The sequence below is a fragment of the Hippoglossus stenolepis genome, chromosome 5 (assembly GCF_022539355.2).
Source record: "Hippoglossus stenolepis isolate QCI-W04-F060 chromosome 5, HSTE1.2, whole genome shotgun sequence".
NCBI classification, from domain to species: Eukaryota; Metazoa; Chordata; class Actinopteri; order Pleuronectiformes; family Pleuronectidae; genus Hippoglossus; species Hippoglossus stenolepis.
The window spans coordinates 21,182,165-21,206,355 of NC_061487.1; the positions used below are offsets into that span (position 1 = coordinate 21,182,165).

At 44.1% G+C, this 24,191-nt stretch overlaps 1 protein-coding gene across 1 annotated transcript; it reads left to right on the plus strand.

Moving 5' to 3' along the window:
• The first annotated feature begins 188 nt into the window (after nt 1-188).
• LOC118109171 (immunoglobulin superfamily member 22) lies at nt 189-22,897 on the plus strand. Its single transcript, XM_047339792.1, is given in 26 exon segments — nt 189-294; nt 4,131-4,226; nt 10,828-10,962; nt 11,744-11,880; nt 13,160-13,268; nt 13,399-13,451; nt 13,719-13,880; nt 14,139-14,252; nt 14,719-14,881; nt 15,855-15,967; nt 16,218-16,380; nt 17,025-17,309; nt 17,413-17,537; nt 17,708-17,849; nt 18,543-18,750; nt 18,885-18,973; nt 19,062-19,364; nt 19,883-20,056; nt 20,263-20,391; nt 20,471-20,767; nt 21,163-21,251; nt 21,330-21,522; nt 21,645-21,947; nt 22,045-22,193; nt 22,300-22,480; nt 22,564-22,897. Coding segments are annotated over 26 exon segments (4,086 nt in total). The 3' UTR covers nt 22,632-22,897.
• Nucleotides 22,898-24,191: the final 1,294 nt, after the last annotated feature.

The following is a 24,191-nucleotide window of genomic DNA, read 5'->3' on the forward strand; positions in this document are numbered from 1 at the left end:
ACCAGCTGAAACTGAGACTCCGGGCAGCGGATCTCCGATGGAGCGCGTTTTTTATTTAAGTCCCCGGAGAGGAGGGGCGATCAGCTGTCATCCTCCCGACACTCGGGCGGGTTCGAAGCCCAGAGACGAGGGAACATTTTTAATTTTAAAAATAAAAACGATGTTAGATGAGAAACTGTGTGAGCTCCATGGCGGAGGAGAAGAAATCAACTCAAGGATGCGACTTCACCACGCGAGGTCCGGGGGAGCAGATCTTTCCATGTGCTCCGGTTCTGGTCCTCGCCTGCGCGGCAGGTGCATCTATTTCCACCCGGAGTGTCCGAGTCCCCCGCGGAGGGAGATCACAAACAAAGAAGAGCACATCCGGCCGAAACACGCAAACACCGACACCGTGCAGCCTTGTGTTGTTGTTATTCTGTCAGGAGCCTCGTTCCTCCGTTAAAACGCCGCACTAGCATCGTCCAAAAAACCCGCTCGTCACCGCGCACAGGGAGGGGAAACCTGCAGCGGGGCTCCGGGAGACGCGTCGCGGAGGAACCGGCGGCGAGCTGCGATCCGACCCGGCGAGGACATGTCTTTTTTTTTGTTGTTGTTTTGTTTGTTTGGTTTTTTTTGCTCCGACAGAAACGCGTACGGGTTTCTTCCCTTTCACCGCACAAGCCTCGGTACGCCCATCAATTGAACATCTTAACGCTGCGGAGCAACCTAACCTGCGTGGACGGGGCGAGCCGCGGCGGCCAATTGCAGCCCCGCAAAGGGTCCAGAGGAGGCGGGATGACGACGCCTGCGCTCACCGTCGCTTGGTACGAGTGAGATCCGCCGGCCAATGAGCGCCGCGCACAGCCGGGGAACTTGAGAGGCTTTTTTCCCCTGCTCTCTCCCCGTCCCTCCGCTCCGAGTCAACCCCCCCTCTGCTAATTTGATAAACAATGATAAGTCGTTTCTCAAGCAGCCTAATGAAGACTCAGAAAACACGGAGCTGCTGCAGTGGGGATGATTATCCTCTCAGGATATTATAAGTTTTATGGGTAGGGAATAAAAGATGAAATACTAACTGTGCACAGAAATAATCTGTAATGAGTGATTACACCTCTGCAGGGGAGGTCATGTTTTCACCTATGGGTGTTTGTTAGTTTGCACCTTATTGATATTCACCAGTAGCAAGTTTGCATAACTGTTACAAGTTTACATTTACTGTTACAAGTTTACATTTACTGTTACAGAGTTTACATATACTGTTACAAGTTTACATTTACTGTCAGAAGTTTACAGTTACTGTTACAAGTTTACATTTACTGTTACAGAGTTTACTGTTACAAGTTTACATTTACTGTTACAGAGTTTACTGTTACAAGTTTACATTACTGTTACAGAGTTTACATTTACTGTTACAAGTTTACATTTACTGTTACAAGTTTACATTTACTGTTACAAGTTTACATTTACTGTCACAAGTTTACATTGCATTACTTGTCTTCTATATTTGCACATGGAGCTTGGAAAACGCAATTTGGTTCTGCTGTGCACGTCTTGTTGTTTGGTCTGAGTGACAATAAATTCACTTTGACTTTGTTTTGTTTGTTTTCAAGCAAGATTATGCAAAACAGCAACTGAACAGATTTCCATGAAACTTGGTGGATGTGCTATGGGTCAGGGAAGAACCCATCATGCAGATCCATGGACGAATCCAGGATTTTTTTTTTTTATTAGCCAAATTCATGGATCTGAAAAATCAGTCCCATTTAATTCAATTTTCAGTTCAATTCAATTGTTATATCCCGAGGCACTTTACATAAGGTCAAAACCTTAAAATTACAGAGAAACCCATCAGATTCCACAATGAGCGAACACTTTGGTGACTGTGCAGCGAGAAAACTCCCTCATTAAACTGGAGGCAACCTCCAGCAGAACCAGATGTGGGCGGCCATCTGCCTCGTGGGTGGAAAAGAGGGGAGAGAGAGAGAACTGATATCTATGAGTTTTTCTAAGAGGTCATTAAGGGGCCACAGTTTACACAGAGGGGCCAATTACATCCATGCACATTTCCTGATTTAGTGAGGTGCACTTTTAAGTCATCCCTTGTTTACTGATAGCTCTATAGATTTGAGCAAAGCCACACATCATTGGACATATTTAGAAAATTGCTCCTTGTTCAAGCACATTGTGTCTTTCAACAAAAGCTTAGAAAATATAAATAAAAGTCTTTTTTAGTATTGTTAGTAAGTGACTAGGTCAGGAGCACTTCAGGGGCCAATCATATTTCAACGGGGGCCCGCGCCCCTCTGGTTCCCCCCTTGGATCCGCCCCTGTCTATATGAGTATGTGAACTTTGATGCAGCTCGATTAAATTTAAGGGGACTGGGACAGAGTAGTGTTGGGTTGTCTGTTTTATTTGTTATCATTTATTATTATTGCACATTATTTCACCGAGAGAGAATGGGATGGTTGTTTATTTTTAATTCTTATAACTTGGCTACTTCTGTTTCTAAATCTTTGAAAAACGTCAGAATGCTAAGGTTTCTGCTTTCTTTCTTTTTGTGGACTTGTTCTAAATGATGGTGTCTTGTAAGCCTGTTTTAGGTTGAACGCATCATGTGCATGACACAATAATTAAAGTCAATCAATAATTCAACTATTATGCAAGCTGTTTGTTTCATTATTTTATTACATTGTTTTATAATTAGTTTTTAATTGGCACATTTTCGCCTTTTGTAAAACTGAGTGCTCCCCCAGTTTTCTTCACTTGGACTCAGGGTGTAGTCTTAATTTGAAAAACTCTCTGATGGCTGACAAAATCAATCAATACACGGTTTTAATTTGGAGGTTAAAACAATGACTTTGCACTTTTTGTTACTCAGGTCGAAACAAATGAATTAACACATAATGTGGCCTGTGATGCTGCGTGTGGCCAACACCCAGCTGTGCGCTCAGGACGCGCGCTTGGCTGCCCCCCTCTGGTCAAAGCATAAAAAGAGCATCGACCACTTCAAGTGAAACAAGTAATACACCTTGTGTTGGTTGTGTTCAAATGTCATGAGACAGAAAATAAGTGTACACGTCTCTTTATATTCCACCCGTCTCACAATCCACCCAAGTACATTTGGATTATTTCCATAGCCCTTCCACAGATTACGTGCACACACAGGTTTACCTTTTAATATATCATGGACAAAATGCCCCCAACATGTGGTTTATCCGCAGTTTAATACATGTCCAATCATCCAGCTGTGGCCGCAGTAAGCTATTGATGCCATTGAGGATGTAGATAAAGGATCAAAAGGACTCGCAACCTGGCCCATAAAGAGTATGACCTCAATTTAGTTTGTCCCATGCAGCTGTGCCTTCTAAACGTGTCGGACCACAAACCCGGACAGACCCCCGTCGTCCTCTATGGATTAATAATGTAATCTTCTGAGCAAACACTGAGCGTAAATGAAATGCTTAGGTATTCATCTGGGCCCTATTGAAATGAGTACTTAAGGGAATGACCTCAGTCGTTTGTGCTGAAACAAAAACTTCACCTTGCTTATAGGCTGTTGCAGGGAAAACCGAGGGTATTTCATCACACACACACACACACACACACACACACACACACACACACACACACACACACACACACACACACACACACACACACACACTTTTGAAAGTCAAAAGCGTGCAATCAAATAGTTTCATACACGATTTTTGTTCCTGCTCTCTCCTGGCTGCAGGACATTATCGTGCTTTTTGAGGCCCTGATTCTCTTCCTCTTCATGTTTGATCATCTGAGTGGTTTTGTGTCAAACTGGAGACAAAAACAACTCTTGTTTTCTCCTCAGTCAGTACCTGATACTCAGCCTGCGTGCTCCCTCTGTTATTTCTCTGCCATCCGAGGGCAGGCAGGCATCCAAAGCACAGCGAGGGACCGGCACACTTTTAACTCACATTAAAGGCAGGTAGAAAGTTCCACACACTGCATGCCTGCGTTTATTGGTGAGTAGCAGATAGGAGAAGGTGTAAATTGGCTAAAGGGAAGGGTTTTATATTATCTGAAACACAGCCAGGCTCATGTCTTTTTCTCAGTTGAAAATGTACCACATGTTTTCCCCCCCTCTGTCTTTCCCCCTTCTCTTTCATGCCTGCAGAAAGCATTTGGCATCTAGGTGCCACCTTCCAGGGATCCCAGAGCTTGAATCCAGGAGGAGGTGGTGTGCGGAGCGTAGATATGGAGGGTGTTCAAGGTGGGGGATGATATAGAGGTGGAGGAGCTGCTGCTGCCTGCTGGGGTATTACAGAGACCATGCCCACAGGGGAGGAGGCAACGCTCAGCTGCCTGTGACGGGTGTCAAAAGTGTGGCACTGAGGTTATGATACCACTGAGCAGAGCCGAAGGGTAAAGGACTCAGTATGCACGGAGCATCAGCTCGGGGTGTGATGTTTTTTTTGCATTTTGAGCAGAGAAGAGAAACTGGCCTCTTTATGGAGGATGCCACGGCTTTTAATCAGCAATGGATCTGATTCAAGACCTGCAGCTTCCAAACATTTCACTCCTGAGACTTAATCCAACTCCTGCTCATCCGTCTTTGTCTGTGTCTGCCTGTGCCTCTGTCCCTCAGCCTGCGTCTCCTTCAGCTGCTATAACCTTCTCCTTTTTCCTGGGCAGCTCGGCAGCAACCTGCAGGCTTTGATGAGAAGTCTGAGCTGAAATGTCACAGGGATTAAGGTTTTTTTTGCCTCCTGCATCCCGTCCGGATCAGTTATGGCTTCCCTCAGTGCTTGAGCCTCCCTCTGCCTCCCCAAGAAGGTGCGGAGTGGCATTTCTTTTCTGTTCCTCTGTGCCCTATCAAATTTCCTTCCGGGGGAAATAACATTCCTCCACGTTTACGGATGAGTAAGGAGGGAAACGGGAGATGGGGGAGAGGTGAAGGGATGGAGGAAGGAGGAGAAGAGTGGAGATGAAGAAAAGATAAACTGAGGGGGAGCACAGATCAGGGGAGGGGAGATGATACTTGAGGAGCAGGATTGAAATGGGAAAACCAATTTGTACAGTTTCGTATTCTTCTGTATTCACTTACAGGAATACATGTTTTTGTCATTTAATTTGTTTGTTTATTCTTTAAGAACAATGCTCATGAATCAACAGACAAAATACTGTAAACGAGCCATGGTTAGCTGTATAAGCTAATTTTCACCTGTTGCCCCCAGTTTTTACAAGTAAACCTGAATTAAATAAAACAACTTATCATAAGATGTACAAATATCTATGGATAATTCGTGCGGCTGTGGCTCAGGAGTAACAGCTGGTCGTCTACTGACCACAGCCGGTGGTTCAAATCCAGTCTCACCCATTCTGTGAGCCGAAATGCCCTCGAGCAATATACTGAACCCCAAGTCGCCTTTGACTGTTTCCTGTAAAACGCTTTGAGTTGTCATCGAAACTAGAAAAATCTTTATCTAAAAACAGATCATGTGAAGTGAAATGAGTCGACATGATCACATTTATATTTTCCTCAACATCACATATATACAAACATATATATCTATATAATACAAAGTAATGGTAAATGTATGAAAGTGTAAATTTACACACACACACACACACACACACACACACACACACACACACACACACACACACACACACACACACACACACACACACAGCCATGTCTCCATGACTTCAGAGCACATTACATTGACTTACATTGATTTCCTGGAATGATTTACGTTGTGGGGACTTTTTGTCCCTAGAAGGAAGACAGTCCCCCACAATATGAGTAATACCTGGACCACACACACACACACACATACTCACACACTCACACACTCACACACACTTCTCTGCAGCTGTTCCTTCCAAACACAGACAGACAGATCTGAAAATTTGATGTCTCTGGAGATGTGCGGTTCAGACGAAGTGTTTAACATCACATAGTTACAACTGCTGCTGTGCAGAATAGCATTAACAGGTTGTACTTCTAGACAAAGTTAAGAGTAACAACTCCGATCACCTCAGCCCCTGTCCTGCAGATCTGCACTGATCCCCCAAAGAACTTGTCAGTGGTGTTGTGTTTTGTTGTAGTGAGCTCAACCGTGCGCTGCATTCCAGTGTGAACAGATGACGTGTCTAAACACAGCCACAGTAAAAATAGCCCTGCTGCCAGCGTCACATCAACGTGTAACCATGTTCAAACTGCGGCTCCTTTACTTTCCTTAGTTAGAACCTGCTTGTTCTGCAGGATGCTGTCACAAGGATGTGTGCATTATCAAAAGACATCACATGAATGATTTTTTGTTTCTCTTTCTCCAAAGCAACGATTGGATTCATCAGGAAGCTGCTGAAAAAGAAGCTGAGACAACTGAGACCAAAATCTGAATATCCACGCTCGGCCTCCTTCAGGAGAAAGACCAGCGATCACTCAAAACCAAAAATCCAACCAAGTCATTCATTGTTTGATGCCGTGAGTGTAAATGTGCGAGGAGAGAAATCTAGGTCATTTCTCCGTCATTAGTATGCCAGCCAGGTGTTGTGCAAAGAGGATTAAAGGGAAGTAATGCCAATGGGGCTCTCTATGTCTATCTCTCCTTCTTTCTCTGTATCCATCTATCTCTGTCTGATTCAAACCAAACAATTCACACTTAAGAGATCCCGCTGTCACCTCGCACGCCACATCCATGACAAGTAGCCCGGACCTGCAGTGAAACGTTAATGCGTGACCCAGCTCCGATAACGAGCTTTCTTCAAGCCCATTAAACGGGGGGAATATTTCCAACATTTTAATTCTGACACAGAGTGGGATCATAAAAGTGAGGGACGGCACATGTGAGTCCACAGGTATCTCCCCTGTGGCTGCTCCTCCCAGGGAGCAGTGTTTTAAATGAAGTGAATCTCATTTCCAAATATCAGCAGGAGGAACTGGTTCTTTATGGAAAATCTGGAGAATAGCTACTGATGAACTTGTTGAGAGCAAGAGGGAAGTCATCATGAAGGAACAACGAACATTATCAGTTTAACAGTAAGCTGGATATGATCTGTAAGCACACCTCTGAACATCACCTAACCATATTACATCCGTTTACCAGGTTTCGTGGAATCTCTGTCCAGTTGTTTTTCTGTAAAGTTGCTAACAATTAAACAAAAGCTGAAGGTGATAATACCATGACAGCTGGATGTGAATATCAGTGTGCTAAATAATAATTAAACCATTTTTTTCCTATTCTACTCTATTTTCCTATTTTCTATTCTACATTAGCTCCAAAATGGTTCTAAAATGAACATATAACTAACATACTAATACATACATGCACTGATCGTAGATTAAAACTCAGTAACCACTTTATTCTGTATTATGTGTAGTGTTTACGTAGCGCGTGAACTTAATAAGGAAGAATCGTTGGTTTCATTTAATCAACAATATTTTAATGTGGTCCGATGATTTACAAAACTCTCTATTCTATCTATCTTTTCAAAATAATCTAATCTAATCTAATAGTTCACTGGTCCAATTCACTTTTTACAGAACACATTAAATAAAATAACTCAGAAAACTCTGATGTGAACAACTGGCATTCAACTCACAAGACTGTGAATGTATCTTACGGGGGAAGGATTCATTCACAGTGAGACAAGTGTCAATTATGCATCAAATGAAAATGAGTTAGCGTTAAAGTTGTCTGGATCATAAGAGGACAGAGAAAATCAACTGACGAAAATAGAACGAGTCAACACTTACACAAAGTATGTGCTTCCATCGCAGCTCAGAGTCTGACAACATGAAAACAGCAGCATCTGTAAAGCCTCGTTGAATTTTCTTTTCTGTGTAGGTTTAAATATTAGATGGTCCTAGTTTAGATGTAATGTTACATTTGAATAAAAACAAGTTAAGTCAATATATAAATCATTAAAAAGAAGAAGAATACTGATTTTACCATCACAGTTAGAAATAGAATAAGCGCATACCTCTGCCAGCCAAGGCCACACAACCCTAGGGAAATAAAGGTGAAGGGAAGTGGGCTGATATTCTGCATCAAACTGTACAAACCCATAGTTCTCAAAACCATAGATACATTAGATTTTATTTTTCCTACATTAAGATCCAGGTTTTCCAGGAAACAAAAGTTAAATTATTGAAGAAGGCAAGATACAGTGGACAATCCTCACCTTGAAAACCATGTGGTTCAGTGCTGAACAAGCTCCGAGCAGATTGTCTGAGCACTGGAGAGACACACGGGGTCAAAAACCAGCAGAGAATAATGATGTATAATTCATTTAGTATTGTTTAATTGTCGCATGTTGCATTTTGTAATGATGCACTGATACGAACGCAGAAAAGAAGATGGGCCTCGGAGGCACAGCCTGCTAGAAAGTCTCCATCACCACATGCCCTTTGGAGAATGTTAACGCTCAGAGTTACATCGCCCGAGATGACCCCCGGTCGACCTTCAAACGACTGACCTGGGGGAAGTGTTTTCACGATGATTTCATCCAGCGCGGCGCAGGCCCGGCAGAGGTCCCCGAACACATCAGAGCCTTATTTGTCCAGAGTCGAGACACAGCAGGTGTTTAAGCTGAATGCCCCAGCACCAGCTCATCCACCAAAAAGGAGCCAAGAAAACGGGGGAACAGCCCGAGCTGCTGGGATCACGCTGGGAGGGGAGCAGCGTGCGGATTAGCAACATCATAAGAGGAGACATTTGGGCTGGAAGCAGTTGAGCCGGGAACCTGGGGTGCAGACAAAATCTGCGAGGAAGAAAAGGCTTTGCTGTAACAAGTAAGTTTGGTTGTACTGTTTCTTTTTCTCTTCAGAAATAATAGAATCATAGAAGGGGGTAAAGAAAGACACATTCTGCAATTTGCCATGCTGGATACAGAGAGATGAAGGATGCTGAGCAAAGAGGCAGAGAGGGTGTGGGGGATGTTCTTGTGTTTCACCTGCAGCGACACAGCAACTTGTTCAGCACAGTGTGGAGCGTCACCTGCTGCTTCTGTCACTGAGTCGGTCGCTTAAAAACAAAACTTCCTTAGGTGAGAATCCTACACAACAAATCAATCTTTACACGACTTGGAGTGTATTTGCTGCAGGAAGCACAGAAATTATCATTAGAGGTTAATGTAGAGGTTTTTCTTTCTTCCTTTTGATTATAAAGTGACATTTTTGCAAGAAACAATAGTGTTTTTTAACATAGATGTGATCACACTGAGCTTCATGTGAGTTTTATACGATTACCTCACGTAAATACAGTGGGTGGAGGTGGAGAGGGTCGTCCACTAACCTGAAGGTTCGATCCCCGGTATTATGAACCCCAAATTGCCCCTGATGGCTGTGCAGAGTGTATGAATTGTGTGAAAGAAAAAGTGCTGTGTGTGTATACATGTGTGCATGAATGGATGAATGTGACTTGTACTGTAAATCACTTCAAGTGTGATATGACTAGAAAAGTGCTAAATAAATACACATGTACCATTGAGTCCATTTTAGATATAGATATAGACATCTATAAAGGTAAAGATATAGATGTAGATGTAGATGTAGATATAGATATAGACATAGATAGATATAAATAAGAATATTGATATATATATAAATAAAGATAGAAATATAGATATAGCCATAGATATAGATACTTCCTCATACTTATATAAGTATGAGGAAGTTATAATGTGTCCTATGCTAATATGTGTTTATTATGTGTAACCAAAGATGAACACTCACTCAGTTCATCAGTGGTACAAACACAACGCTTCATCTCACACAGCAGGTGTGTGTGCGTGTGTGTGAGTGTGTGTGTTAGCGTTTTAATTGGATCTTTTGTAGAGGCCTGTCTTGAGGTAAAGAACCATTGTAGTCACAGTTGAAAGGAAGACGATAGAGCAGAGAAAGAGCACGGAACGATCAGAGGAAGGAAGTGTGAGTCATTTTTCGATGCATTGCTTCTGAAAGCACAAACCTAATTTACCACCGAGACGTAGTGAGGACATAGTGTCCGTAACATGCTCCTCTGGTGCATCCTCCTTCGCTATATCTGATTACACTGCAGGATATTAGCAGTATCAGTGTGTGAGTGTAGAGAGAGGATGGTGAGGATTGTCCTCCGTCCCGCCGGTGCCTCTTATCTGCTGCAGGCGAGATAACACGACGCAAAGCTGCTCGACACAACAAGCAGCAGTTAAATGAGCATTGTCAGCAACTCGTTCTCAACTGTCATTCCACATCTCTGTTCGTGTTCAGCCGCAATCACTGGCACCACCTTGACATCATCATCATCATCATGGCAGCACAACTTCTCCAGGCCACTGGGGGCAGAGTGGAGCAGATGGAGCAGCAGATGATGCAGATGACCTCCTCCTCTTCCTCCTCCTCCACCTCATCCTCCTCCACTCTCACCTCCTCCACAAGCTCCACCAGGCTGAGGAAAGTGGCCCAGGGCTTGTCAAGGACCGTGGAAGGTTTGAATTATTCATGAAGTTCATAAACTCCCCATCTGCCCTGATTTGTAATGGAACGTTTTGGACTATGAGAAGTGACATGGAACATGAGAGTTATCATCAAAGTCACAATCACAAAAGTTGTATCATTGATTAACTCAATTAGAAAAGTAGCTTTAAGTGATGTTTTTTTTTTTTTTTATCCTGTCCCACAATTTAAAAGTATTTCTTCCTAAACATATGCCAGATTTTGATTCTAAGCCGCTGGCCAAGTGCACATCAACAATAAAGTTAATTAACCACATTATTCACTACTATAGTCCAGCATTCAAAGTCATGGTGGTCATGTGACATTTTCATGTATGACTGCTGTTGCATAATTCACCTGTATGTCCACGTCCTCCATGTTCCCTCAGAGCACTCGGGGGTTCAGCGTAAGACCTCGGCCGTGGCGGAGTCCTTCAGCCAGGTACAGAAATCCACCCACGTCCCCAAGGGAGAGTCTGTCCCAGATTTCGAGGAGAAGCTGCGGCCCATCACTGCCCAAGAGGGTGAGGTGAACCTGCTCCCCTTCCTCTCGCCTCGGAAACTCAGTAAAAACGTCTTTAGCATCCCCCTCACATCGCTATCTTTATAAACATCTGTGAGCCCTTGAGACTGCAAGAGAGAGAGAAACGGCTAATTTTAGATCCCTGCCCCATAGTTTGCCTAGAAACTTCAGATGACACAAGCTAAACTCCACTGGAGAGTAAAAAAAAAGTTTTCTGCGACGTGTAAACTTTAGATAACAACTTGTCCTCTCAGGGTGAAGGCGCTGTGCGGACACACACAGTTGTGTGATGCTCTTGACCTCCACAAAGGAAAAAACAGCTGCGGCTGCTGCTGAATACAAGAGGCTGTTCTGTTCGAACTACAGGTTCTCGAGCCCCATTCACCCCGGCTCTACCTGTGAATTATAGATTAAGAGGAAGACAGCCTGTCACAATTTGCAGGAACGCTGCCGAGTAGCCGCCGCATTAGTATTCACGGCCTCAACTTCAACTCACTGGTCTCAGAAGGAAAACAGGGTAAAGGCAAGAAAGAGAGAGAGAGAGAGAGAGAGAGAGAGAGAGAGAGAGAGAGAGAGAGAGAGAGAGAGAGAGAGAGAGAGAGAGAGGGAGAGAGAGAGAGAGAGAGAGAGTCAATTGATCTGATGATTAAACATTAAACATTCATCCTCATTGCTCCAGTATGATTTAAAAAAGGCTATTTCTTTATATAAAAAACATTTGGTATTCAGCTAATGTTTCTCAGGATGTGCATGCGTGTGATTGGTTCCCGTGTCGTCCACAGGGGACAGTGCCCTGTTCAAGGCCAAAGTGACGGGGGGTCCTCGGCCCAGTGTGAGCTGGGAGCGAGCCAGCGGGTGTCCCCTGTCTGACGGGACAAAATCGTTCTGTGACAACATCAACAATCAGCACATTCTCAAGGTTTGACAACATAACTACACAGATCACAATGTTCCTCGCTGCTGTCAAAGGATCTCACAGGTCCTGCTTTTTGGAAACAATAACACAAAACCTCATTTTTTTGGCACCAGGACTTTAATCACAAGCTTGAGTTGAGAAAAACAAAAAATATACAATAAACACTAGTATAAATTCATTTTTAATTGTGTTGAATTATTTGCTTTGTTAATTAATGCCTTGTGAAAGAGGGGCATATTATATAAGATTATTGTTCTGTCCGCTCCTTTTCATTCAAGACTTGAGATTCTGTGTTTGCATTTAAATTGTTTTGTTTGGTCAATAAATGAAATAAACTTATAAATAAATAAATAAAAAAGAGGCGATTAATGGAAACTAGAGATTGAATAACTCCACCAAGGCCCAATAGTCTCCAGATTGCACTCATTCATTAATTCCAGTCCCCTAAACATGTCTGATGTTTTCCATCAACAACCATGAATTATTCTCTGATGCATCAATGGAAATGTTGAATGCTCAAGAAAGTGAAAAGAAAAAACGTCTTGCATTTGCTGCTCCACCGCTCCACATCAAAATGTAGTGGGCTCCTCTTGAATAATGCTCCACCCCTCCACAGAATTTCATTGTATTCAGTTGAGTAGTTTTTGCTGCTAACTATCAAACAAACAAACAAACGCATCCATCACATCTTGACACAGATGCCATCATTGTTCCCAAACCTGTAGCGTGTGATTGAAGCACCTGCACCTGCATTCAGATCTAAATTCATTTCCCGTGTTCCGTTGTGGCTCAGAAGGTAAATGTGCTCATGACAGACTCCTGCAGTGAGAGCACAGGCAGTGGAGGGACTCTGACATCTTGGTGTTGTCGACTCTGACAGCTCACCATGCATCATGAGGAAAAGTAGATAGAAAGTTGAAAAAAAAAAAAACTCTCTCTGATCCTTTTATCTATATCCACTCTGGAGTGGGTTTAGCGCTTTCTCTGTACCAGCCGGGGAGCTTAAGTGAAGCTTAAATAGCTATTATAAAGCAATTAACTTGTGGGTGCTGACATATGCATCTCCCCTTGCCATCTGCTCCTCTGGTGAGGGATGACTGTTGGGATGCGGCGCTGTGGTAGTGTGACACTGCCTCCCTTTGCTTCACACAAGCACTGCAGTGGGGTTTGTATGAGTGGCCTGACAATGGACAGACAGGTTTAAATGGTCTTATGGGAAGCATCAAGCCAGACATTGAATTTGATGACTGCGCCTCCTTGTCGTGTGTTTCCTCCCCTTCAGATCAAAAACCTGGCCCTGGAGGATGCTGACGTCTACAGGTGCATCGCATCCAACGAGCACGGAGAAGCCATTAACTCTGCATCCCTCATCGTTGCAGAAAGTAAGTCGAGTCATTTTATATAAGATATTTTGCATGAGCCTTTGTGGTCCTGATAGTTACTCGGAAGCTTTTCGGCTTAGTTGTACGTGCTGTTTTCACCCGGTGTCGCAGATGAAAGTTTCTCCGTCTTTGCTTCCAGATCCGGCGTTGGATTTCAAAAAGATGCTGAAGAAACGGTAGGAACACGGGCCCGTTGTCTAACACTTACCATGACACTTCCAAAGAGCTGTCAATGTGTGATGGAGCGCTCTCTGATGCACCCTCAGATCCTTCTCTGTTTCTCGCGTGCATCCAGAAATATCCACAGGATGAGATTTAAAGTGCTTTCATCACACATACACACACACATATATATATATATACACAGTGTCATACATGCATAGAGGCCCACTTAATGTAAACACACATGCACGCTCATTACTCATATGAGATCTGTTCTCCCCGTGCAGCAGTGAGAAGAAAAGGCAGGAGAAGAAGCCGCCCACAGAGGAGGAGATGTTAAAGATCCTGGCTGGAGCTGACAAGAAGGACTACGAGCGGATCTGCGCCGAGTACGGCTTCACCGACTTCAGAGGCATTCTTAAGAAGCTGAAGGAGATGAAGAAGAAAGTGGAGGTGGAGGTGGGCCTGTCACACAGAGAGCGTGTTCACACACCACAGAATGATATTAGGCCGGGATATGAAATGTAAAAGCAACGTAGAATAAAGTAAGATGGAGAAAAAAAATTGAAATATCCCACAACACCGGCACGGCACCGAAAAGATAAATCATATAACAACACACAAGCGAAGATGGGGAATGCTTTGCAGTGTCATGTTGTCATTTTTGTGGTTTGTTTATGTGTAAATGAAATGTTTGATCCTTTGATCTTTTACCAGATGGTGCGCGTGTTAAAGCCCCTGGAGGACGTCACTGCCAAACCTGACACCAACGTCGTCTTCGACACCATCCTGGAGCTGAAGGATCCAAACATCAGGATGCTGTGGTTTCTGGTAAAGTCTTACCTGCTACATTCTCTGCTGGGGCTCAAGAGGGGGAGCGGGTTGTCCACAAATCAGAGGGTTGGTGGTTTGATCCCCAGGAGGCATAATAGTAACGATAATAAACTTTATATGTATAGTACCTTTCATACAAGAAACAAAATGTAATTCGTATAAGAGAACCGATTTTAAGTTAGAACATGTTAAAATTACATTTAAAGGAAAAGGTAATAAAAAAGATAAATAAATCTAATTAATTTCTAGGAAGGAAAAGAAAGAAAGTGATAAAAACAATAAAAGCACAGGAGTGGCATGTCAACCCCAGGTTGCCTCTGTTGGCTGAGTCATTAGCTGTATGAGTATGTGTGTGAATGGGTGAATGAGTCCTGTAATGTAAAGTTAAGTGGAAAGCACTATAAATATAAATGCCGTCCATTCACCATTCCCCCTCATTGAGCAGTTTTTCTTCCCCACTCAGGGCACGGAGCTGCTGCGGATCCAGTACTCTCACGGGAAATACGAAGTGAAACAGATGGGAACCAAGCACATGCTGTGCGTCTCTAGCGTGGGCCTCAGTGACATGGGCACCTACACGCTGCAGGTCGGAGACAAGACGCTGTCGGCCAGGCTTAACGTCATAGGCAAGTGCAGGACGGGACTCCAGTCCGTCCCTCTGCCCGTAACTCAGAGAGACAGTGTCACCATCGATGGCATTGACCTACTCTCTGTGTCACTTTCACTGGTCTCATACATGTGCTTCCTCACCATTTGCATTTCTCTACACCTGAGCCAGGTGGTGTCCTGGACTTAACTGACAGGTTGATATATCACCCGATTATCTATCCTTCCATTATCCATCCATTCATCCATTTATCCATTAGCTATACCGATTATCTCTTTGACAGTCGTGCACGGACCAGGAATCAGTCTGACACTGGGTGAGAGGCAGTGTGTACAGGGAACTAGAAATAACTATAAATAAAACGAATGCACAAATATAACCAAATATAAAAAACTTGAATAAAGCAGATACACATATTTTGTGTGTAATTGGTTAAACTAACTCCACATCTTTTGCATTGTATATTCTGGTTAATTAGGTTTTCACATCGGTAAACATAAAAGCCAAAACTGATATTTCTGCAGAAGGCTCCTATCGGCTGATGTTATCGTCCAACCAATAAATCGGTCAGGTTCCAGTTTTAATGTATTTTTGGTATAAGGTTGGTAGCTCCACTAAAGCCCGAAATCATAAAATGTCTGGTGACCCCTAATGGTAGTATCACAAAAGACACTGTGGCAAATTGAAGTACAAACTTATCACCAGCGTAATAAAACTGACTGGATTTCAAATGATAAATAAACTTTTATCACCTCCATTTGTTGTCAGTTCTCTGTCTCTTCTGTCATCTCTCCTTTCATCCACAGACAGACAGAATGAGGAGCTGTCTTATTTATCTCTGAACACCCACATATCAAAGCTCTCATATGTGTCCTGCCTGACATCACGAATGCAGATATTTGGCTTTAAAATCCTGTTTAGTGAGGTGTTTACATGAGTATTAGTATATAATATAATAACAAAACCTTTCTTCTCTCCCGTCTTTCTTTCAGATGAGCCTCTGAAATTTATGTCCGACTTCAAACCCCAGAAAGTGACGGAGCGGCAGACCGCCGTGTTTGAGGTCCGTCTCTCCAAGAAGACGGATGCACCGCTCATCTGGAAGGTTTGCATCCGACTCAGAAAGACACGTCGAAGGACTTTGTTTCAGTTTTACAGCATCATATAACATCATCTCTCAGAGGGGATTGTCAGAAAAGTATTTCTAGGAACATTTCTAAGAGTTCTTGGCATCTACAGAGAGTTGCTGAGACAAAGAAGTACTGACAACGTTCAGTGAAAAGATGAATTTCAGGGCAGAGCACGATTCAAAAAGAAATAGTTTTCCCGCAAGTGCTTTTTGTTTTCCCCACCAGGTAAAAGGAAAGGAAGTGAAAAGAGATGAAAAGTTTGAAGTGTCCTTGTCTGAGGACGGTCTGACCTACACCTTGAAGATAAAGGACGTCAAAGTCAGCGACACAGGAGACTACACCATCAGCATCGGAGACCTCACCGCCACCGCGCCGCTTTTCATCGAGCGTATGGGCTTTTAAAACTTTTTATGTGTGCCTTTGTGTTGTTGTGCTTTGTTTTGTTTGTCCCAGAACAGCCCCATCTTCTTTTTTTTAATGGAGCCCGTCGCTTTTCTACAGAAACAAACTCCCCCCCCTCCCGTCAGACTTGCTGGAGATGAGCAGTTACTGCCTCCCGTGAGATTAGAGGCTTGGTTCTCTCATAGCGCCGCTAAACAACATCATCTCTCCTCTATCTTCCAAATGAAGATGTATGGGTCGCATAATAAATCCTCCCTCCGAGTGCCGAGTTGAAAGTGATCCAACCAAATCCCTCCTCACAACAAGCTCATTTATTATGGCTCTGTCTAACAAGATGTTTACTTACCCAAGGTGCAGGCAGGGGCATGTAAAACTCTTTACAAGGACACGTGGCTGTCCTGCGGGGCTGCAGGGACACAGACGTATAGTCACTGAGGTTGCGTTAATAACACGTGTCCTTGTGAAGGTTTTATTCTTTAAGTAGAATTGTATACTGAAGATCTTCGATTCTATAACTTAATCCTGTGGGCAAACAATTTACGTTTTAAAAACACATAATTTGGAGTGGAAGGTAAAGGCCTCAAACGACCCTCTTCTCTTTACCCTTTTGTCTTTGTCTTCTCTCTCCAGGGATTCCCATCAAGTTCTCCAGCCACTTGAAGAACGCCCGCGTGCAGGAGAGGGGCAAGGCCCACCTGGAGTGCGAGATGAGCTCCAAGGACGTGCATGTCCGCTGGCTGAAGGACGGCTGCGACATCACAGCGACCCGCCGGTACATCTTCATGCGCGAAGGGAGGAGGGCAGAGGCCATCGTCGAGGACTGCGAGCTGACGGACGGCGGGGAGTACTCTGTCGTCTGCACGCAGGACAACGACACGCAGGAATATGTCACCTCTGCCAATCTCACCGTGGACGGTAATGATCCGTGTCCCATCTGTCTGTAGCTGTGCAGCACTGCAGCACAACTGACTGTTAATGTTAATCAAGCTGTTTTTCTTCTTTGTTTGTGTGTCACCAGAGCGTTTCGCCTCAGTGAAGAGCGGTTTGTCAGATGCTCAGTGTCCCACCGGGGCCCCCGTCGAGCTGTGTGTGGTCCTCGACGACGAGAAGGTGGACGGGGTGTGGCTGAAGGAGGGAGTGGAGGTCAGAGGTCATATTAGAGGGGGGCGAAAATGTCCTCAAATGCACAATTCTTCCGTCAATTGCTATGACTTCGTTCCTTCCCCTCAGCTTCGAGGGTGTTTTTCAGAGGATATACCAGCTGAACTCTTTTTTGTTGACACATAATAAAACCCAGGGTTGTGTTTGGACAGATTTCAGAGGTGCGTGGGGTTAAGGTGGTCAAACAAGGAGCCGTCCACAAGCTGCTCTTCTCTGGAGTGACTCACGGCCACGAGGGCAAGTACACCTTCAGAGCCAAGGGGGCGGAGAGTGAGGCTGTGCTCACCATTGCAGGTCAGTATTTGGATTTTTTACATTTGCGTGTGTGTTCAAGTGGAGTAGAAACGGGTCGGTGTAAATAATGTGGATATGTCAATCAGCTCAGTGTTAATGGTGGTGGGAAGTTTGTGGTCCTGCTTGACACAGTGTCTTTTTTGGATACTACCACTAGGAGTCGCCAGAGTTGTACTGGAGCTACCAAACTTATACCCAAAATGAATAAAAACCTAAGCCTGACTGATTCAATACTAATACTTCTACTTCTATTACTACTACTACTACTACTACTACTACTACTACTACTACTACTACTACTACTACTACTCCTACTACTACCTCTACTATTACTTCTACTACTACTTTGATAATTAGTGTTATGTTTACCGATATGAAACATCAGATTTTACAGAATAAACAATGCAAAAAAGATGTTAATCTATGATTATATTTTATGTTGTATGTCCTTAGTTCAAGTTCTATATATTCTATTTATAACTTGAAATGTTAATACCAATTTCTTTGTCATAAGGGTTTGGTAATGACATAGTTGCCACTTTATTTTGAAACTTGTATCTGCTGATATATCTATATTGTTTTACTTCCTAATGTCTGTTTTGGCATCAGTCCAGCTCTAATTAAAACCAAACTAACATGTGAATCAATAAATCAGTAGAAAATGACCCATGAGACTCGAACATTGTTACCTAGACCCTCCAGAGATTGATTCTTCTGTGCTGGACCTATTGGGGGCGCAACCCGTGACTGTGAAGGCCGGTCAGACAGCCACCATTAAGATCCCCTTCAGAGGCAAACCACTGCCCAAGGTCACCTGGTACAGAGATGGAGTGGAGGTCACGGAGGATGAGAGAACCAAGATGGAGAGGACAACCGACAGCACGTCCCTGGTGCTCAGCAGGTGGGTGGGCAGATTAAAGGGATAGTTCACCCAAAAATGAAAATTTATATTTTTGGGTGAACTATCCGTTAAAACTCAAACTACTGAAAAATACTGAGTTCATAAAGTTTCTTCTCACTTCAACTTTCTGTCAGATGTGCGCGTGAAGACAGTGGTGCAATCATGCTCCGTCTGAAGAGCGACTGCGGCTCTGCTGTCGCCAACCTGTATCTGAACGTGATTGGTGGGTGACAACACGACTTCGGAAACAAAAAGCCGAAGACGTTTCATGTAACGCAAATCTGTAACCCATGTTATACCACATTCTCCAGACCACCCAAAGCCTCCTCAAGGGAACGTGGAGTTCCTGGAGCTGTCAGGAAGGTGCGTCAGAATGAAGTGGAAGGCTCCCCGGGACAACGGGGGTAGGCAGGTGACCAGCTTTGTGATCGAGCGGCGGGTGGCAGGGAAGAAGTCGTGGGCCAGAGCTGGAGAAGTGGAGAGCAGCACCACGGTGTTCAGCGATGACAAGGTGGAGGAGGGACAGGTGTACCAGTATCGCATCAGAGCCGTCAACACCGAGGGCATGAGCGACCCTCTGGAGACAGAGGAGGTGCGTGCCGGAGAGCCCATAGGTGAGATTAATAACCATCATTATCAATGCCATCATCAAAATCATTCCTATTCAGTGATAAGTGTAAAAGAGAGTTTCAGAGAAGTCCAGAGGTCCAGAGGTGAGACTTGAGTAATCACCAGCACTGTTCTCATTGTCATTCACCTTCTAATCATCATCAGCCAAGAAAATTAGAATAAAGTTTCAAAGTTTCATTTACTTTTAAAATGTTATTTCTCCCAAACAAAGGCGCAACAAAACATGCAACATATAAACATCACATATGATCATAAAGACTATGAAGGTTATGCTAATGTGTACCGGTGATTATGGTGCTGTGTGAACACCCATATATGAATGCAGTGATAAGTAGCCATGATTAGCAGGATGCTAATAAATACTAAACAAATTTAAAAGAAACTGTAGATAGAACAAAACAGTGGTGAGCAATGTATTTCTAACCATATGTTGTTGTTGTAGAAGAGTATACGTATATATAATAGAATACATTGTCACACTCGACCCGTCGTGAACACCCAGAGCCTCCAGGCACAGCGTCCCAGCCTCAAGTGTCTGACGTCACGAAGGACAGCATGACGGTGAGCTGGACACCTCCGGCTCATGACGGAGGAGCAGCGGTTCTGGGATACATCCTGGAGAGGAGGAAGAAAGGCAGCAGCATGTGGCTGCAGGTCAATAAGGAGCTGCTCACAGGTCAGACTCAGTGATGTTAGATGTCATGTCAGCCACTGTTAGTATTACAGACTGTGGTCACAAATCTTAAGCGTAGACAATCCTGCATGAGGATAAAGTGTTTTAAAATCTATTAAATCAAATTATGCTTCATGAATTAAAGTTCCATATAGTGAATACTCTGTGTGTAACTGTGTGCTCATATGTGCCTATATCATTATGTGCAGATTCTAAATTCCTGGTGGACGGGCTGGTGGACGATGTGGAGTATGAATTCAGAGTCACCAGTGTGAACAGGGCAGGAGCCGGCTGTCCCAGCACCGTCTCCAATGCCGTACTCGCCAAAGATCCAATATGTGAGTCCTCCGCCGCCTCCTCCATTTTGGTTCCCTGCTGCCCTCTACTGTAATTAATGTCCGTCTCTCCTCCTGCTAGGTGCCCCCGGCCTGGTGAGGAACCTGTGCGTGACTGACTCCACAAACTCCTCCATTTCCCTGAGGTGGACTCCTCCGGAGCACGGAGACGAACCCTCGGGCTACATCCTGGAGATGCGTCCCGAAGATGCTAAAGAGTGGACGAAAGCCGCTAAGATTCCCATCCCCGGCACTGCGTTCACCGTCGGAGGACTTCAGGAGCGGATGAAGTACCACTTCCGTATCCGAGCTGTCAATGAAGGAGGGGTGGGAGAGAGCATCGAGCTGCTGGAGGGTGTATTGGCAATGCCTCCACCCGGTAATCTGACTGCACTCTCCTTTGTCTCGCCTTTTTTCTTTACTTTTCAATTATTTTTATGTTCAAAAGTCAAGATCTCTGTGAACCCTTGTGAACACAATATCTCAGAAACAAGTTGAAACCATTTCTTGAAATTCGTCACAAACATTCATTTAGACTCACAGATAATCTGATTATAATTTGGTCAAAGGTCAAGGTCACTGTGAACACATAATCTAAAAGAACCCCTCAGGATAATCCTTTCAAATCTGTTTTAAATGTTCACTTAGACTCACTGATTACCTGATTAAATTCGAGTGATCAAAGGTCATGTTACCTCATACGAGCTTGGAAAAGAGTGTATGTAGACTGAAACTGCAATAAATTAATTCTAGTCTTTACTTTTTCCTATTCAGTGCTGCCCAGGTTTGACCTTGAGGGAAAGCTGAAGAACCAGATGGTGGTCCGAGCTGGAACGACACTTTGCCTTCACCTCAGCTTCACTGTGAGTCTCTGACAATCGTCTCAAACAAGCATCCACTCCACACAAGTCCTGACTCATCGTCTTCCTCACCCCTCACAGGCCTCTCCTGCCCCGGTGGTAACGTGGCTCAAGGATGGCGTCCTCACCGCAGGAAAGGAGGTCATCACCAAGAGCAAGAGTAACTCCCAGTTCCTCATTTCCTCCTCTCAGCGATCGGACTCTGGTCTCTACCGTGTCCTCCTGAAGAACGACTATGGAGAAGCTCACTATGATGTTAAAGTGAGGATTACAGGTCAGTGATGGAGGCTTGATTGTTTATTCCTTTACTGTATTTCACCAAAAAAACTTATCATGGAACTAGGTTACATTTCTGTAGCTGCTTTGAGGGCTTTGTGGAAACTCACCTCCTTTCAGACTTTCCTCAACCACCAAAGAACCTGCACCTGGAAGAGGAGGTCCCGGGCACGGTGACCCTGCAGTGGGATCACTCTCTAGACCTGTCTGACGAGGACGATGGTGCCCATTACATCATCCTCAAACGAGACTCCAGCACCGCCTCCTGGTTCACTGTGGCCGAGCGTGTCTTCAGCACCAGGTACACTGTCACCGGGTTGCTGCCCGGGAGGAAGTACTACTTCAGGGTCATCGCACAAAACTCCATTGGGGACAGCGACCCGTTGGACTCGAAGGAACCTGTTATCATTGCCAAAGAAAAGGGTGAGTGAGCAGAAATTTAATTTCAACATTTTACAGGACAAATGATTAGAATTATTAAAAATACACTTTTTTCCTATGTTTGTTTGTTTTTTCTAAGAGTTCATCAGCAGTCTTCGGTTGAAAGAATATGCCTCACGACCACGTCAGGCGAAGCCCACTTTCCTGCTGCCACTGAAGGACCACGCTATTCGCAGAGGACACGACTGCTCCATGAGCTGTGCCTACCAGGGCTCGCCAACGCCACAGGTTTGAAAGACACGTAATTAACATTTGGGTGAACTCTCTTTGTCTTCGATATCATCTCCTATCCCCCGAAAGTACTTATAATGAAGTGGGTGGTTTCCCTGCACAGGCCTGCTGGTATAAAGGGGAATCAAAGATCTCCGACTGCACTCGGTTCTGGCACAGCACGGCCAACGGAGTGTGCACGCTGGTCATCCCCACCTGTGGAGCCAAAGATGGCGGAGAATACACGCTGGTGCTGGAGAACTGTCTGGGGACGACCAAGTGCTCCTGCAACCTGGTGATCTTTGGTAGGTTTTTAAGGGAAGAAGGGGGGGGGGGTGGTGGTTTGCTGCACAAATTCTTTATCTCCACATGTCATCGTGTCTTCCAGATAAGGATGACAAGGGTCTGCTGGAGAGCCTGGCCTGCCAGGCAAACAAAGAAAAGCTTATTTATTGAGAATTCCTCTTCATCTGTTGCCATGACACATGCACTTTGATTGGCTACGGACACTGAACTGCATGTACTGTTGCCACTAACAACAATTCAAGAGTTTTTGAACATCACTGAATTTTTTAGATTTACTTGGATTCCAGAAAATGATTAGTTTTTCTTAAAAAGTGCTGTTTTCTTGTTTTCAATTTGCCTTTGCTCATTCCCCGGGTTGTGACAGTGCATGAAAGGTCCACTAGAGGCCAGACTTGTTCTCAACTTTGTGTAGAATGTGTTCGACTCTACAGGCAGATGAGTGTTTGGTGTTTTGACTCATTACTTCATTACAGTAAAGTTGTTGTTTCTCTCACAGTCACTGATGCTTTTCTCTCTGTGAAGGATTTTTTATATTCTTGTCGTTTCCTCAGAACTTGACCTATTTCAAATCATTTAATTCAAGAACCCACATTCAAACAGCCAATAGTCTGAAGGTGGTTTGCTGGCAAATCTAAATGTCACTTGAGAGTCTTTGTGGCCACTTTGTGAATCTTCATAATAATCGCAGTGTCCTTGGCTTGAATCACTTTTATCAGATGTCCTCTTCTTCTCACTTTTCCTGGTGTTTTCCACTGGGAGTGATTAAGAATCACCTCTAACTTTATATCTTAAACAAAGAAAGATTAGGAGAAAAATTATTTCAACCTTGAAATGAAACCAGGAGGTTCAGGTGATCAGGTGTTATCAGGCACTGGGGTTCTTTTTGGAAATTCATTTTCATTTTGGAAAAGATATTAAAAAGTCGATCTATATATAATATTTGGTTGCAAATCCTTAAAAATCTGACATTTACAGCTCAAAGATGTGACAAGACAGTTGTTACTTCTCCATTCTGACAGTTTGCCAGTTCTGTACAGGAGACTTTTTCAGTTCTTGCTCGTTTCGGGGGCTTTTCACTCAGTTGGACTAACTTGTGTACGATCAATGTGTAGAATCACTCTCCTGCTGCTTTTTCCAAAGTTGGGAGACTAAATGTCTAAAAAGGACCAACACACCTCATCCAAAATGCTTTAAAATCTGATTTTATTTGAACTTTTGAACCCAAACGTCCATTTAAACCTCACTAAATCCAAAACAAAAGATGACCTAATACTTCCGGACTGCAGTGTGCGATGGCTTCCTGTGCAGACTTTGCCTCCGAGTGGTCTGCTGCTTCTCCAGAGCCTTGAGTGTGGCCCGGTGAGGAGCTGCAGAACAGACAGAGAGCGAGGTGATGACCCCTCTCCATCCTGACGTCACTGCGCTGGCTCCCACAAACTCCAGTTCTAAAGAGCCACCATCAGACTGGCACTGTCACTGTGCCAGGTTCAAATCTATGAAGCAGCGACAGGCACAGAACCGACGTCACCGGCACCTCCCGCCTCCTCACTGCTCGGCTAACGCACAATAAGGTGGAAGTGGTTTGTAGTGGGAGCCTGAATAGTCAATCTGGTATTTGACAGAAACCAAAGACTGCTGCACCAAAAGGGAACTGAACACTGTCAGATCAGTTTCCATGACGTTGTATTCAAAAGCATTTAAATGTCTAAA